The 14,734-nt window shown below is 43.9% G+C and overlaps 1 protein-coding gene across 1 annotated transcript in view; it reads right to left on the reverse strand.

Moving 5' to 3' along the window:
- stau2 (staufen double-stranded RNA binding protein 2) overlaps nt 1-14,734 on the reverse strand; it is a 79,535-nt gene that overhangs the window by 13,032 nt on the left and 51,769 nt on the right. Inside the window, 1 exon segment of the mRNA XM_029457767.1 lies at nt 13,204-13,317. Within this exon segment, the coding sequence (XP_029313627.1) occupies nt 13,204-13,317 (114 nt within the window).

Genomic DNA, 14,734 nt, shown 5'->3' on the forward strand with positions numbered 1-14,734 from the left:
AAAAAAAAAAGAGACATTTCCGGAACAGAAATGCGAACATTGGATAAAGCAGGTTCAACATTCTCCTTTCATTTTGTTGACGTATTAGAGTCAAAGGTTTACAGAGGGGATTTCATCTCGCTCCATAAATCAGAAGCGGGTGAAGAACGAACTGCTGCAGTTCAGCGGCTATAACCCATTACTCGTCAGTGATGCTGTGATTTTATCCACAAAAGCAAAGTGAGAAGTTAATCCTGTGGGCACGTCTTTACGAGCCACCTCACACATTTTTACAGCACGGCAAACAGACAGTAAACACCAGGAAGGCTTTAACGCGTGATTAAGACACAGCTAATTAGATTGCGGACAGTAAAACTGTGAGGAGAATCGTAAAAGAGGGAGCAGAGCCGGCCCCGAGCGAGGGATCAGGTACAACAGCAGACGTTTGAGTCTCGACACCACAGGCCACTGACAAATGACTGAGCTAAGGTTTCTCATTTCTGCGGTGAAAATGTAAATAGCAGACTTTCGATGGTAAAAAAAGAAAAGAAAGAAAAGCCCCCCCATGTCCACCATCCATCCCTCCATTCTTCTCCTCCCTCTCCTCTTATGCAGCGGTTGGTCCCATGAAACAGGGGTCAGGGTACTAATGGAGGACCTCATGGCCTTGTGTGCCTCTGGAAACAACCCCCCACTCTCTGCTCTCTTATAAATCAAGCAGGCTTCATTGAGAGTGGCAGAGTCCTCTGATGTCCCAGCCATGTCTCATTTCAAAGTCCTCCTGAAGGCTCACACGGTTCCACGTTTACTCACTGGGCACAAGGGAGATGTGCATGTGGGGGTGAGGGTGAGACTCAAAGAGACAGACGGGGAGAAGTAGAGGGAAATTAGGAATAGAGAAGATGTCCCGGAGGAAAACTGGGCCTCTAAAACAAATGTTTATTTAGTAACTATGCAGCATTAGACCGCTCTAAAGTATGTACACTAAATCACACCATTTTGTGAAAGTCATTACAGCGTAACAACATGTGTGTGCACGTGGGCAGATGTGAAAGTCGTGGAAAACGCTGTTGCAAGAAGTGCAATCAAAACACAATTTCGCTGCCTTCATGGTAAATCGAGGTGTGCGCTGTGCAGCAGGATGAATGATGGTTGAGATAATGCCGTTCTGTGGTTTCCTTTCGTCCGTGCATTCATAACAATGCCAGATGAGTTACATATGGATTTAAAATTGATGTTTTCCTGACTGTTACAAATACTTTCTACCCACATCGTCCAGAAGACGCTGAGAGCAGCTAATCAAAACCAGCAACACATACAGACTCTGTTGAAGCATATGAAGGGAAAGAAAAACATATTTTATTTTGACACAAAGCAGCGAAGGGAGAGTATCAAAGTAACACAGGGGGAATAATTGATATAAAAAGTAGCATTTTGGGGGGAAATATTCCTTTAAATGGACGTTGATGGACGTTCTAATCAATTATCATCGTGCTAAACCGATAGCTTGGCTTTCTGGGAGATGTTTTATTCTCTGTCTTGCTTCACTAACATCTGTTCGGGAAAGCTGTAGCTGCAGCAGCTTCTTATCTTATCTCTGCACAAAGAGTGAAAACATGGGAAACTGCCAACCAGCACCTCTCGAAAATCTCATTTTAAATGTTACATTTCATTTTCATAAAAAACAAACAAAGTGTAAAACAACAATTACGCATTTTATGGGGGTCATATGTCAGACTTTTTGTTGGCTGGGAGCAGTTTCAAGGGCAACAGCGGAGACTCCAGGATGTCCCGGCACATAAGGGTCCAACAAACAGCTAAATTCATATTAGAAAATCTAAACTAAAACTGTGCAGCTGGAGTACATTGTAGTGTCATTCACCAGATCATATTCCAGATAAATGCTTAGATAGCTGCCACAGAGCAGGACGGCCTTTTGCTAAGACACGCAAAAGAACAGCTCATTTCCCTCAAATAAAAAAAAGCGATGCTTCTCCTGTTTCACTGACATTTCTCCCTCAAACACTCCGGCAGTGACGGTGAGGTTTAATCTTCTCATCTCCTTCAAATGCAAAGGGTCGGGCTGGATGTGCACGTAAAGACACAAGCTATCACAAGTTGACTTTATTTACCGAGGAGATTTGGAAGAGCATGAAGATACTCTTATGAGATGGACACACACACACATGCGCACACACACACACACACACACACACACACACACACTGTTTACTCAAACCGCAGGAGTGTGTGACACCTTAATCGTAACTGGTGTTAACCCCCGACGAGGCTGTTGTTTTGAGTGTTTCAAAATGTCTGCTGTTTGAGGCCTGAGAATGCGTTAACATCCAGATGAGAGGAAGGTGCTTGTGGTGTGTGTGTGTGTGTGTGGTGTGTGTGTGTGTGTGTTGGGGGGGGCAGACAGACAGAAAAACATTCCCCAGTCGCTACGCTCATCTCCATAACTCAGAACGCAGCCAGAGAAAGCACTGATCCTAACACGGGACATTAACGACCCGACTCCCACCGCTGGAAGCGTCGTTACCTGCCGGTGAACAGTAAGGGTCATTTAGGACCCGATTCATGGCTGCCGTGAAAGCCAGGCTCATCTTTTTGCCTCATGGTTGCAGTTAGGCTTAAATAAATCACCAGGCGGGTGGAGCCTCTTCTTGCACAGCTACGGACCTGTCAGCGAAAACACCCACCGTAATCATATTGTGTGCGAAGGAAATTAAAAACAACTTTTATAAAACAAATATCATCCAAGCATCTGCGAGATCAGATTTCATTAAAGAGGAAAGCAAAGAGTGATATTACGACCAACAATACAGGACATTGTGCCGCGCGCGTGTTTGTCTGTGTACACGTGTGGTTGTTTTTATGCCCGAGAGGTATTCCTGCAATTACTGTCAGTGTGTGATTTGTTTTTGGAGCGCTCTATGATTAATTCTTTGAAGATCTTAACCACAAGACGTGTGTCACATATCGAGTTAAAAGGCTTTTTCAAATCCAGAGCTTTGACTTGGGAAAGTTGCACAATAGAAGTTTGATGCATTGTGCAACTTTACAAGAGTTTTCTGCGTCCTCGTCTCCTCTGTCCTACGGGCGCCTTAAAGCAATACTTCACCCCTCCAATGATCGTTGTGTCACCTTCAAGTCTTAAGGTGAACAAAGAACCAAAAACGAGAAAAGTCTCGAGGAGTTGAAGTAAATGGCATTTAACAACAGCAAAACTTTATCCAAACATAAACAGGACGAGACATGTTTTAAATAGTATGATTTTAGCAAAAATGTGTCAAGAATATTCTTCTTCGAGAAAAACTAAGATTTCTTTAAGAATTCTAACACGGGGAGAGTACTTGAGATATAAATAATCATTATGTGGGTGAAGTATTCCTTTAACATTCCTCTACTGCAGTATAGTTTGGACAATAAGGAGACAGTAAAAGTGTTTACATAATGCTGATTATAAAACAAAGGGAGAAGGTCAACCTTTGTGTTTAACTACGTCGGTGTGAGAAAAGGTGTTTTTTCCACAGGTGACATTTCTCACATGTTGTCACTGGGAGTTTGCAAAACAGAGAAAGAAAAAAAGAAGAGATATCCGGCCGTTATCTTGGGGACCTTTTCAGCGAGGCGAGCTATCACTCAGTATCAAATGACATTAAGATAATGAGACAAAGACGCGACAAAAGAGCGGCAGGTAGCGAATTAGCAGCCTGGCTTGCTGATGCCTCCCGTGGGGGCGATGAGGGAGGAGAGGTGCGATTAGTTTGGAGACCTTTATCCTTGCCAAATTTGTGTGTGTGGGAAATCACACACAGAGCCTCACGGCACTGAAGGCTGCAAGGCCACTGCTAAAACATCTTGCTCCTCTTAGCATGGAGGTGATAATGAAGCTAACACCTTCGGGTGCCTTAAAGCAATCACCCGGACAGCTCGCAGAAACCAACAGGGAGGGAATATTAATGATACTTCCTGTCATCAATGATATTCCTGAACAAAACTAGTTATTTGCACAAAAAAACTAAAACAATATCTGATTACAATCATAATACTGCCAGTAATAAAAAAATCTAACCGCATGTACCATCACTTGAGGGTAATTATGGGGTTTCACATCTCAATTCAGCTTTTAGATAAACTCCACGTCAAGGAATTTAATCTGAATTGTGTGGTACGGTAACATCTGTCACGCTCTGTCGTATACTCAAATGTCAGACAATTTTACACATCGTTGATAACTAAAAAGTGTCGAGTTACTCTCTAACACATACTTTTCACTTTTGTTTTCGTAAGAGCAGAACAGAAGTTATCATCTGTTATCATCTGCTTAGCCATCACATGTGGGTAAACACTGTTTCTGTGAGAAGAGCCTGCTGCTGAATCATCCTTTATACACGGGTTACTGATGATGGGTGACAGAGTGTATCCTGTACAACATGGTACTATACAGGCCTGAAAGTAAAACTAGCCAGGTTTCCAAACAAATGTATCACAAATATTAACCGAATTTCGAGATAATCGACGAAGGAAAATGCAAATGAATGCTCGTTTTCATCCACTAACGTTATGCGATTATTAGGAGTTGGTTCTTTGAGACCGGCAGTAGGTGGCGCCAATTCTCAAGTCAGAAAACCATTATACTCTTTGATGTATTATTAGAACTGGACACATTGGAAACGCGAATAAAAACAGGTGGATGGAAACAGAGTGATGCATTTCTCTGTTCATTCAAGTCTGAGGTTCGACACAGGTGTTTAAAACACGGCAGGAGTCACGTGCACGCCGGTGCGCTGTCTGCTCAGGAGGTCAGTGTTCATTCACACTGCTCAAGCAACCTACGTAATAGTGTCTGAGTTCCCCCCCCATCTCTCTACACAATGTAATCGATCTTGCATTTTATATACACCTGTCTTCCTGCACTTTAGATGTAATCCCCTCTAAATTCCTGAAAGAGGTCCTGATACCCTGGGCTCCAGCCTACTCTCGATTATTAATCTCTTAGCTCTAGATGTGGTTTTAAGATGGCGAGTGTCCCTCCTATTTAAAGATCCAACACAAACAACACACTTAGCTCATTGAGGTCCTCAAAGGACACAATATCTTTTAATAAATTCCAATCCGGCTTTCGTCACCAACATAGCAGAGAAACGCACTATTAGGAGTGACACAAGACCTCCTCATGCCGGCTGACTGGCACTCATTCTACCCTGGTGCTTCTTCACTTAACGGCTGCATTTGACACCATTGATCAACCCATTCTGGTTGAACGGCTCAATAAGTGCGTTCTCACTTAAGTGCTCTCAGTATGTTGTCGTCCTATCTGTCAGACAGTTTGAGGACGCCATAGACAACTCTGTGTCCTCATCTGCCCCTTTACTTGGTGGAGCTCCACAGGGTTCAATCCTGGGTCCCATCCTTTTCTCCTGAAATATGTTACCTCTAAACCAGTGGTTCCCAAACGGTGTGCCGTGAGACAAATCCCGGTGTGCCGTGGGATTTTGAAACAATTAGGCCTATTGCATTTAACTGTACACAAGGTTTGTAATTTACTTCAGTGTTTCTCCTAGGTTTACTGCTCTGGGGGGTGCTGCCTGGGCTGGATGAGGTCCGTGCGTGGCGCAGCGCAGGGAAACACTGTACTGTATTGGTACTTTGTCCTACACACTTATTTAACAATATAGAAACAATCTTATCTTATCTTATATGCTTTGGCCTAAATATAAATAAAACAATCATTAAAAAAAAGAAATCTGTCAAAGTGAACCCGTTTTAGCCATTTGTGCATGGTGGGAAATATTAGAGTGTGACACATCAAAAGCTCTCTGCTAGTGTGAAGGAGAATAGCTTCTTACAAGGACTAGATAAATGTTCACAGAGTGATAACAGTGATACTATGTGTTATAGAGGGGACTTTGCCCGGATATGAACACAGGTGTGCCTTGAGATTTTGGCTTGGTCTTCGGTTTGGGAACCACTGCTCTAAACAACCTGCTGAGTCACTTCAATTGCATCTCTCACCACTGCTACGCTGACGATGCACTGCTTTACTTAGCTAGGCTCTGTCACACATATCCGTATGACAGAAATGTATGCTGGCGCAAACGAAATATCGGCAATAGGTTGATATAAATTAAGGGTAAGTTGTGATCATTCGAAGGACGCAGACGACACGCCAGACATACAGCCCTGTCACACAGCTCTGTATGGCAGAAACGTATGCCGGCGTATATGAAAAGTAGCTCAAAATTTGTCAAGAGTCCAAATACGTCCAAACACATCTCTGATATTTAACTTGTTTTGAGTTTATAGATTAAGAGAATACATCGATACGTGATTGTAGAAGGCAGTAACGTTACTCTCTGCATGCTTTACCTTGTGCTGCTGCCGTTAATCTGACGGCCTCGACTTTAAACTCAACCGTGTAGAAAGTGATATGAAAATGTTTTAAGGTCCGACCCGGTAGGACTGCCGTGCTTTCACGAGTTTCTTTGCTTAGACAGAGTGTGTGTGTGTGTTCAGTTCCACACCATGTCAGCCCTTAATAGACATGCTAATGTTCCAAGGGGCCACTTGGAGCTATCAACACGTCCCCTAATGGGCAAGTTCATGTTTATTCTCTCCACACTGGACGCTGCTTCCTCTGGTGCGCAAAGAGGAAAAAAAAGACAGTCACTTTTATCTCCCATTTTCTCATTCCCTGTCCTCATCAATCTCACGTCTCCCCACTCAATCAATTTCTCTGCAGTTCCTCTTCTCCCTCCTCTCTGGATAGTTTACCACCTCTCCCTCCTCCTCCATCATTCTTTCACTGCTCTTCTCCTCTCCAGTCACACTCTAATCTCCTGGTATGAAAGGTGTTTCCTGAGGAGGGCATGCGGGAAGACAGGCGGGAGTGATGGATCGCTCTGTGGATGCTTCACTTTGTCCTCTCTTCAGGGCGGGAACAGGGCGGGGTTGGGTGAGGGGAGCAGCAGGGGTCGGGTGGGTCTGACTTTGGAAGTGCTGGGTGAGGGAAGCAAGGTACAAGGAGTTGAAAGGTAGTGTGTTGGGGGGGGGGAGGTCTCTGTGTGATGTCAGCTCATTATAGTTAAGTATCTCTGCAGACATGTGCAACCTGCTGCAAACTTACTGATAATAACAGTCTTATTCAGGTTGTTTGTCTTTCTGTCAGCAGGATTACGGAGAAACTCCTGATCAAATGCTCTGTCCTGCAATGATCTATAAAGTGAAATATAAAGTGTCTCTGTGATTCCACAATGAATCTCCATATTTGAGAGGCTGAAATCATAATTTTCTGCCATTTTAGCATAACAAAAATTACTTCAACGACTAATGGATTAGTCGCAAAAACGTGTATATTATTATTGTATTTGATTTCAGTAATTATGCATACATGTCTCTTTTAAAAAAAAGACATTGTTGAAAAAAAAGCATTGAGCCCATGTTGATGCAGATTAGGTCCCACTGCCCTGTTTTCTCAACACAGTGATTTAGGATACGTCCAGGTGCTGCATTTGGTTACACAACACTGGCACATAAAGAGGAGACAGACGGGACAGATAAGGAGGGAGGAGAGGCTGTCCGACAGCTGCCTGGCTGGGTAACACTCCTGCAGGACCCCCTGAGAGGAAGCCCAGCCTGTGGTAACGTCTGCGCCGCGGTCGGGGAGGAAGACTTCAAACACGGGGCCGGTACACCCTCCACCCCTCTGCAGCTCCCTCTCCTGCTGTTCTGCTGAGCTCCACAGGGGATCTCTGAAGACCATCCCAGCAGTCTCCACGCTGTGAGTCAGACCCATCTACCCTTGTGCAGCCACCACTCTTCTCTCTCAAACCTACTTTCAACAAGCCAAATGAATGAAGACAGGAACTTGTGTAATATTAGAAAAACTGAATTTGCAGTATTTATTTTTTGCAATAAATACAGAGTGCAGTTATTTTCACCAGATAACGACAAAGAACCTGTTCAATATCCTTTTCTGTAGCAGAAATATTTCCATACTTCGGACTTTACGTTTGTTTTTGCAACCACATCTTCCCTTCTTCTGTTTCTCTCCCGTTTCTCGCTCATTTTCCGGTTGTGCTCGGCGACTAAAGGGGCGTGCTTGGGTTGTTTGATGAATTGATGAAGAACAATTGCGATGAGTTGTTGGCTGTGCATGTAGAGGCTGCACATCACTCACTAGCAACACACTGTGTGTATCCACAAGTCTTACATCGCAGTAAATTATGTTCCATCAGACAGATTTATTGGAGATTAGTCATATAAAATGTTCTGCTTTTGTATCAAGCAGCAAGAAAATGTGTTTGAGTTCATTTGCCTTACTTGACATCGCACGTCCTGCAATGTGACTGTTGCGATGTCGATGCTGAAACGACATATAGTGCAACTTCAAAAAATAAATGCACTCACCACTGGTGCTCATTATCTCCCCCTACAGCCCTGTTCCTTCATCCTTTGTGTCTTCATCACACACATCCACACACAAGGGACAAGGTCAGATGTAATTTCAGCAGAACTCCTATGTGTAATGTTTTGTTGCTGGAGGGAGATCTGGAGACCTGATGAGTTGGTTATTTGTGAGTGTTTGTGAAGCTGGCATCAGAAGATAATAGAAACAGTCAAAAGAGCAAGCATGAGACCAAATGGTGTTTCGGTAAAGTAAGGTCAGCCCTGTGAAAGGCCTTTTCACAAGGGGAATCACAAGACGACCTTGATGAATGAAGTCTGTTCACAGACAGGATAAACATAACCTTTGCTTAGCTAGATTACAAACTACAAAGAAGAGACAAAACAACATTTCTCGGGACCAAACAGACCTGGCAAGGCTGGTACAAGAGAATCTGAACTAGAATCGCACTGCGAGTGCAGCAAAGTCCAGTGGTGCATTCAAGTGCTCCACGTTGGGAAATCGTTCGACTTCGGTGTGTTCGTGAGCTTTAAGTTGTAAAATGGAAACATCATGGACGCTACAAAGAAGATGTGTTTTACCAACACGCTGATGTCTGTTGTTGCTCCGATTTCAGGGGGCGTACATAAGGAACACATTCTTCCTATTATTCCGACACCACATGAATGCAGCACAAATGCCCTATCTTGCAATGTCATGAAAGTGAAACATCATTTGTGTATCCGGCCCGTGATTTGGATCCGCTCCAAAATGTAATGTTTTTTTTCTTCCACCAAGTTTCATGAAAGTCGGGCCAGAAGTTTTTCCCGTAATCCTGCAGCCAGTCAGACAAACGGAGCCGAAAAACATTCACTCCTTTGTTGAGGTAAAAAAGTAAGCCTCATTACCTGAACGTCTAAAACACATTTTAATCCTGATACACTATGTTCACCATGTCACATCAAATCAGCCAAAATGTGCTCTTGCTGCAGAAAACCCAAGCAGCCACAGCTGACAATCTGGGAGACAGGGCCCCTGGGAGGCTCAGCTGAGGACATTACTGCACGCAAAGCAACCGCGCACACACACACAAATACACACAAACACAGACAGAGTCTGGTGGCAGACAACAGTCACCCTGTCATCTTCGATTGCGGGCCGCTCATGTTGGACCAGCGACACCTCGCACACAGCTCAGTGGGCCTCGGCCCCCCTGGTGTCCCACTGCCGCCACAGAGGGACTGCCAGAGAGTTACTTCAGCTCTGCAGAACAAAAACAGAAATCTAAAAAGCATCTAGTGCCGTCAAAAAAATAAAACATACCCGACTGCCACAGACTTTAATTTGTCCGTGTAACTTGAAGATATCAACTGAGCGAGTGCAGATTTAACCAAACACTGATATGACCTTGAGAGCGTTTGAGCAGAGCGAGGCTGCACGTCTGTCACAGAGTCTGTCGTGGTTTAAGTTCGACGGCTTTAAACAAGCTGCATAAAAACCTGCAGCTGAATATGAGAACATGAGATATTGTTAAACATTGTTTTCAGCTGGTTTTTCCTTCTTATCTGTTTGGTTTAGGATATTAATACTGTAACTTAAGAACTTAAAAATCTTTTACAGCCAAACATGTTGACAAACATCTTTGGCTGCAGGCGAGTCCCAGCCAGCGAAGCATCCTTCGGGCTCACATGTGTTGGGCAGATGGCACCGAGGAGATGGCACAGGAGGTCAGAGAGAGCACTCAGCTGTACATCTCTCACACATACAGGCCCTGCAGGAATGTCTGCACAAGGCCAAAGATTATTGCATCTCTGCACTGTGGTGTGTTTCTGTGTCGCTGCTTCCGCGTGTGTTTGCACTTGTTGATAAAGAGCAGATCTTTGGAACAAAAAAATAGCTGATAACAACTTTGCTCTCATTAATGTTTACTGTCCAGACTGAGAACAAAATAGTCGCATACGCATAATTGTAGTGAGTGCTCGAGTAAAAACGTTATGATTATGATTGGTGCCGCCAGAGCGGAGACGTGATTCATCGTCTGTTCCATTCCCGGCTTTAAAGTCTCAAACGTCAGCTTGACGAGCGCGTGATTGTTGAGCAGTTGCGAGCGCGTCACAAGGGTCACGCTGGTAGCAAGTAATTAACTAGCAGGGAGTCAGTAGGAACACACATTTATAATTTTATATTCTATCTTTGTGCCACGTGGAGAGAGAGGAGTGTGACATGTACCAGGAGAGGGAGCGTTATTCAGCTACTGGTGCTCTCACACCACTTTTAATAATTAGATTTACCAAACACGTCCGGGCACACACACACAGACAGACAGACAGACAGAGAGAGAGAGAGAGAGAGAGAGAGAGAGAGAGAGAGAGAGACGCATGTTCATTTGCCACAAATTGCAGAGTGTGTTTATAGTAAACATGCTCTCTATTGTTACTAGTGTTCAACAGCTGATCACATTACATCTTACAACAACTAGTAAGACGTCTTTGCACCACGTAGGTCGCTGTTTTATACTCGTTTAACGTGGCGGCTGAAGACACTCGACATGTTTCTATTAAACCTGACACCGAAACAAAGACTAAAATTATTTCCACCTTCGCCGGATCTGCGGGACGTTTATGGCATTTGTTAAATTACATTAAATAAAAAGATGTTTCCAATTATTTTAAGATTTTATAATGCAACGTAAGAAAAAATATAATATTAATAAAATCCTACTTCCCATGTCTTAGCATTTTTAGGACAATTTAATACCAATTAATTAAGGTTTTATTTTTACATTATTCCATTTTAAGACTTTTTAAGGATCCGCGGGAACACTGCTAACGACACAAAACTGTAAATCAAACTAAATACCAACAGTTTCTAAGAGTAATATATGAATCTCTCCGTCTTACATCATGGGTAGAGGAGCGGAGAGGATTTCCTCTGGCTGCTGATCGTTATCAATATCTCTGGTCTACCTGACGCAAACCTCCGTGACTACGCAGATAACAAAGCAGGAATTCCCACAGAGATGTGTAATGAATCATGCTGCAGTCCTTTCCTAAGATTAGTCTACATACACAGATAAGAGTGCAAGGTGTGTTTTTCTGTGTGTGTGTGTGGGTGCAAAGGCCAACACGTGGCTCTATAGTGAACCGTTAATTGGCAACTCAGAGACTCGAGCCATCGATGTGAATGTGTGAGCAACAGGAGGCCTGAGCGTCTGCAGCACACGAGGGAACGTCCATCGGATCACAGGTAGCTCTACGGCCTTATTAGTGTGTCGACAACAGCGTCCACGCACCATCACGGCAGAGTCGACCGAATGTGTGATGCCTTCAGGCCTACTTTGTTCTGCAAGTGTTGGGGTTTGGGGGCTGCTGAGGGTGACCCCTTATTGTTAGGTGCTCCCTTTGTGGTCGCACTCCTCACTGTACTGAGAAGAGGAAAAGAAAGGCCCGCTCTAACAGTCGGTCATGCCCCAGTGCTCCTGGCAACAACAGGTCCCGAGGACGCAGACCTGCCTGGCCTATATTGGCTTGGTTCTCAGTTAGCGGTGGCGGCACTAGCCCCCTGTCAGCTGTCCCATTCAGGGCCGGGCCGGCCTTTTATTAAAGCTTTGAAGGGCGCTGAATAAAGGGGCGTCCTATGTTTAGATGATAGAATGTAAGCAACTGGTTTTCTGCTTGGGCAACACAAGACAAAGAGCCTCCTTCTGAATACGAGAGAGAGTGAGTGAGAAAGCGCGAGAGGGAGGGAGAGAGAACGAGGGGTACGCTGCAAGTTTTTTCAGGATGGGGATTACTTTGATGGATTGAAAATCATAGAGAAGTGGCGGCTGTGTGTGGGTGGAGCGGAGGCTTGTCGAGGAGAAATGCAATCAGTGGTAATTATCACAGGTGGTTGTGATGCCCTGGTGCTTAACAATAAAGCCACAGAGCCGAGGCTTCTCCGTTAATTAGAGGATGAGACCGCTGCCAAAGTCCTCACAACATGCCCTATATACTACACTGTATACACTACATGCTGTACGTCACTGAGCCAGCAGCAGGACCTGAAGACTGGAGTTGATATTATCGGCCATTATTGGGTCGTCACAGACATGTGACACTAGAACTGCAGCAATAGATGCTTTATTGACAGCATTTCAATTAGGGCTGAAGAATGTGTTTGCAATTTTAGCGAAATCGCAATATGGACTCGTGCAATATCCATTTATAAAAGGCAAATTATGTGTCAAAATATCAATATCAAATTAATCACAATTAGATATTTCTTAACAATTATTTCAGCCCTAGTTTTAATGACATTTACTTTTCTCAATTTAGTGTGTTTTCATTTCAAGTTATTACTTAAAATAAATATATATTTTTTACAAATCAACTTGTGTTCTGCCATGCATAATAATAAAGTTGCTGCAAAATATCTTTACCTGGGTTATACCTTTATTATATATCATACATTAGGGATGTACAATATAATTAATAAATGATCGGCTTATAATACGAAGCCTTATTGCTTTCACTGCCTCTACACTCCCATACAGTAGGTGGCGGTATGCCCCTTTAAAGTTGGTTTGAGATCCGCCAATAATCAGAGAAGAAGAAGAAGAAAAAGGAGGAGAAGAAGAAGATGAAGATTTGCAGTTTGCAAACAAGTTCTTTGATGTACTTTACTATAAAAAATAAATGAACATTTGAAGATTGTTTTTGTTTTTTTATCTTTGCTAACTACATCTTAGCCTTTCTTACCCTCAGCTGTGCATAAACTACAGGTTATGGACTTATGAACACACACACACACACACACACACACACACACACACACACACACACACATACCTGGTCATGGCTGGCTTGGAGGGTGCTCCCAGTGCCGTGGAAAGTCATCTGCACGGGGGAGAGGGTCAGATAGGTCACAAAATCCTTACCACTCTGCGCATCGCTGTACTGCACCTGGAGGAGGGCAGACGTAGGGAGACTGAGTTACCCCAAAAGTAAATACAGGAAAAGATCAATCAAAGCACAAAAGACAACTGAAGCGTCTCAAGTTTTCAGCGGGATACAGTTTTGTGTTTTTGGAAGTGGTTGGCTTGAGATTAAATCTTGCATGTCTAATTGCCACCACAGAGCATTTGTGGACAATTACCCCACACCATACAGAGATGGCAACGGAGGGGAATGAATGTAAGGGTGTGTGTGTGTGTGTGTGTGTGTGTGTGTGAGATTGAGAGGGGGCATCTGAGAGGGGTAGTGACATCACTGGCGACCCCTCATCATTGAGAGGTTAACGCTGCAGGCATTCCTAAATGCTGTGCAATCAGGACTGTTATGACATGATGCTCCTCTGGGACAGTCTGCTCCGTACATCCAAGGGCTTCGGTAAAACTGCCTGCTTTTACTGCCCTACTTCTCAGTGGCTCTCTCTCTGTGCACACATGTGTTTCTGCATGTGTACGATTGTGTACAAGTGCATGTGTTTGCCTGGCCTACTTATGCCCAGGACAGCTGCAGGCATCCTAATACATGGCATAAATAACTATGAGAACTCTAAGAAGAGAAATATCTGACTGGCGCTGAGATACAAAGGATAGAAGGAACGATAGAGAGAGAGAGGGGGGGGGGGGGGGGGGAGACAGAGAGAGCGAGAGACAGAGAGCGAGAGAGAGAGAGGAAGGAGAGAGAGACAGAGAGCGAGGGAGAGAGAGAGACAGAGACAGACAGAGAGGGAGAGAGAGAGAGAGAGACAGAGACAGAGACAGAGACAGAGAGAGAGAGAGAGAGAGAGAGACAATGAGTAAATTAAAGACGTATCATCGATCAGTTATGATCAGAGTTCGGAGCTGACTGCACTTCAAACTGCTGAGTCATGATGATGCTCAGAAGTGGAATTTGTTGCAGACAAAGTCCTTTTTTATGTATAATTTCCATTCCAGCTAATATTGTAGAAGACAATTTTCCCCCCTTTAATTGTTGGTTTCTTTTAGGAAGTGTTTCCTTGTACGATGTGAGGGTCTAAGGCAGGGGTGTCCAAACTACGGCCCGCGGTCCATTTTTAATTGGCCCGCAGCAAATTCTAAAAGTATAATGGAATATGGCTCAGATAGAAACTTGTGCTTGAATGTTTTGTACTTCTTAGTTCTAACACAGAAACACAGTTTTGACTTGTCTGCTAACTTAAAACATCACGTGTCAGATGAAGCTTGTGCTTTAGATGTTTACTGATTGCATGTGATGAGAGCACAGATGCGACAGACACCACACAGCTGTTCATTTTCTTTGCGGGGAGTTGACGATAACTTTGCGTTACGGAAGAGCTGCTTGATCTTAGGAGTCTAAAGGGCACAACATAAGTCGAGCACGAGGACTTAAC

The sequence above is a fragment of the Cottoperca gobio genome, chromosome 20 (assembly GCF_900634415.1).
Source record: "Cottoperca gobio chromosome 20, fCotGob3.1, whole genome shotgun sequence".
Classification (NCBI taxonomy): Eukaryota; Metazoa; Chordata; class Actinopteri; order Perciformes; family Bovichtidae; genus Cottoperca; species Cottoperca gobio.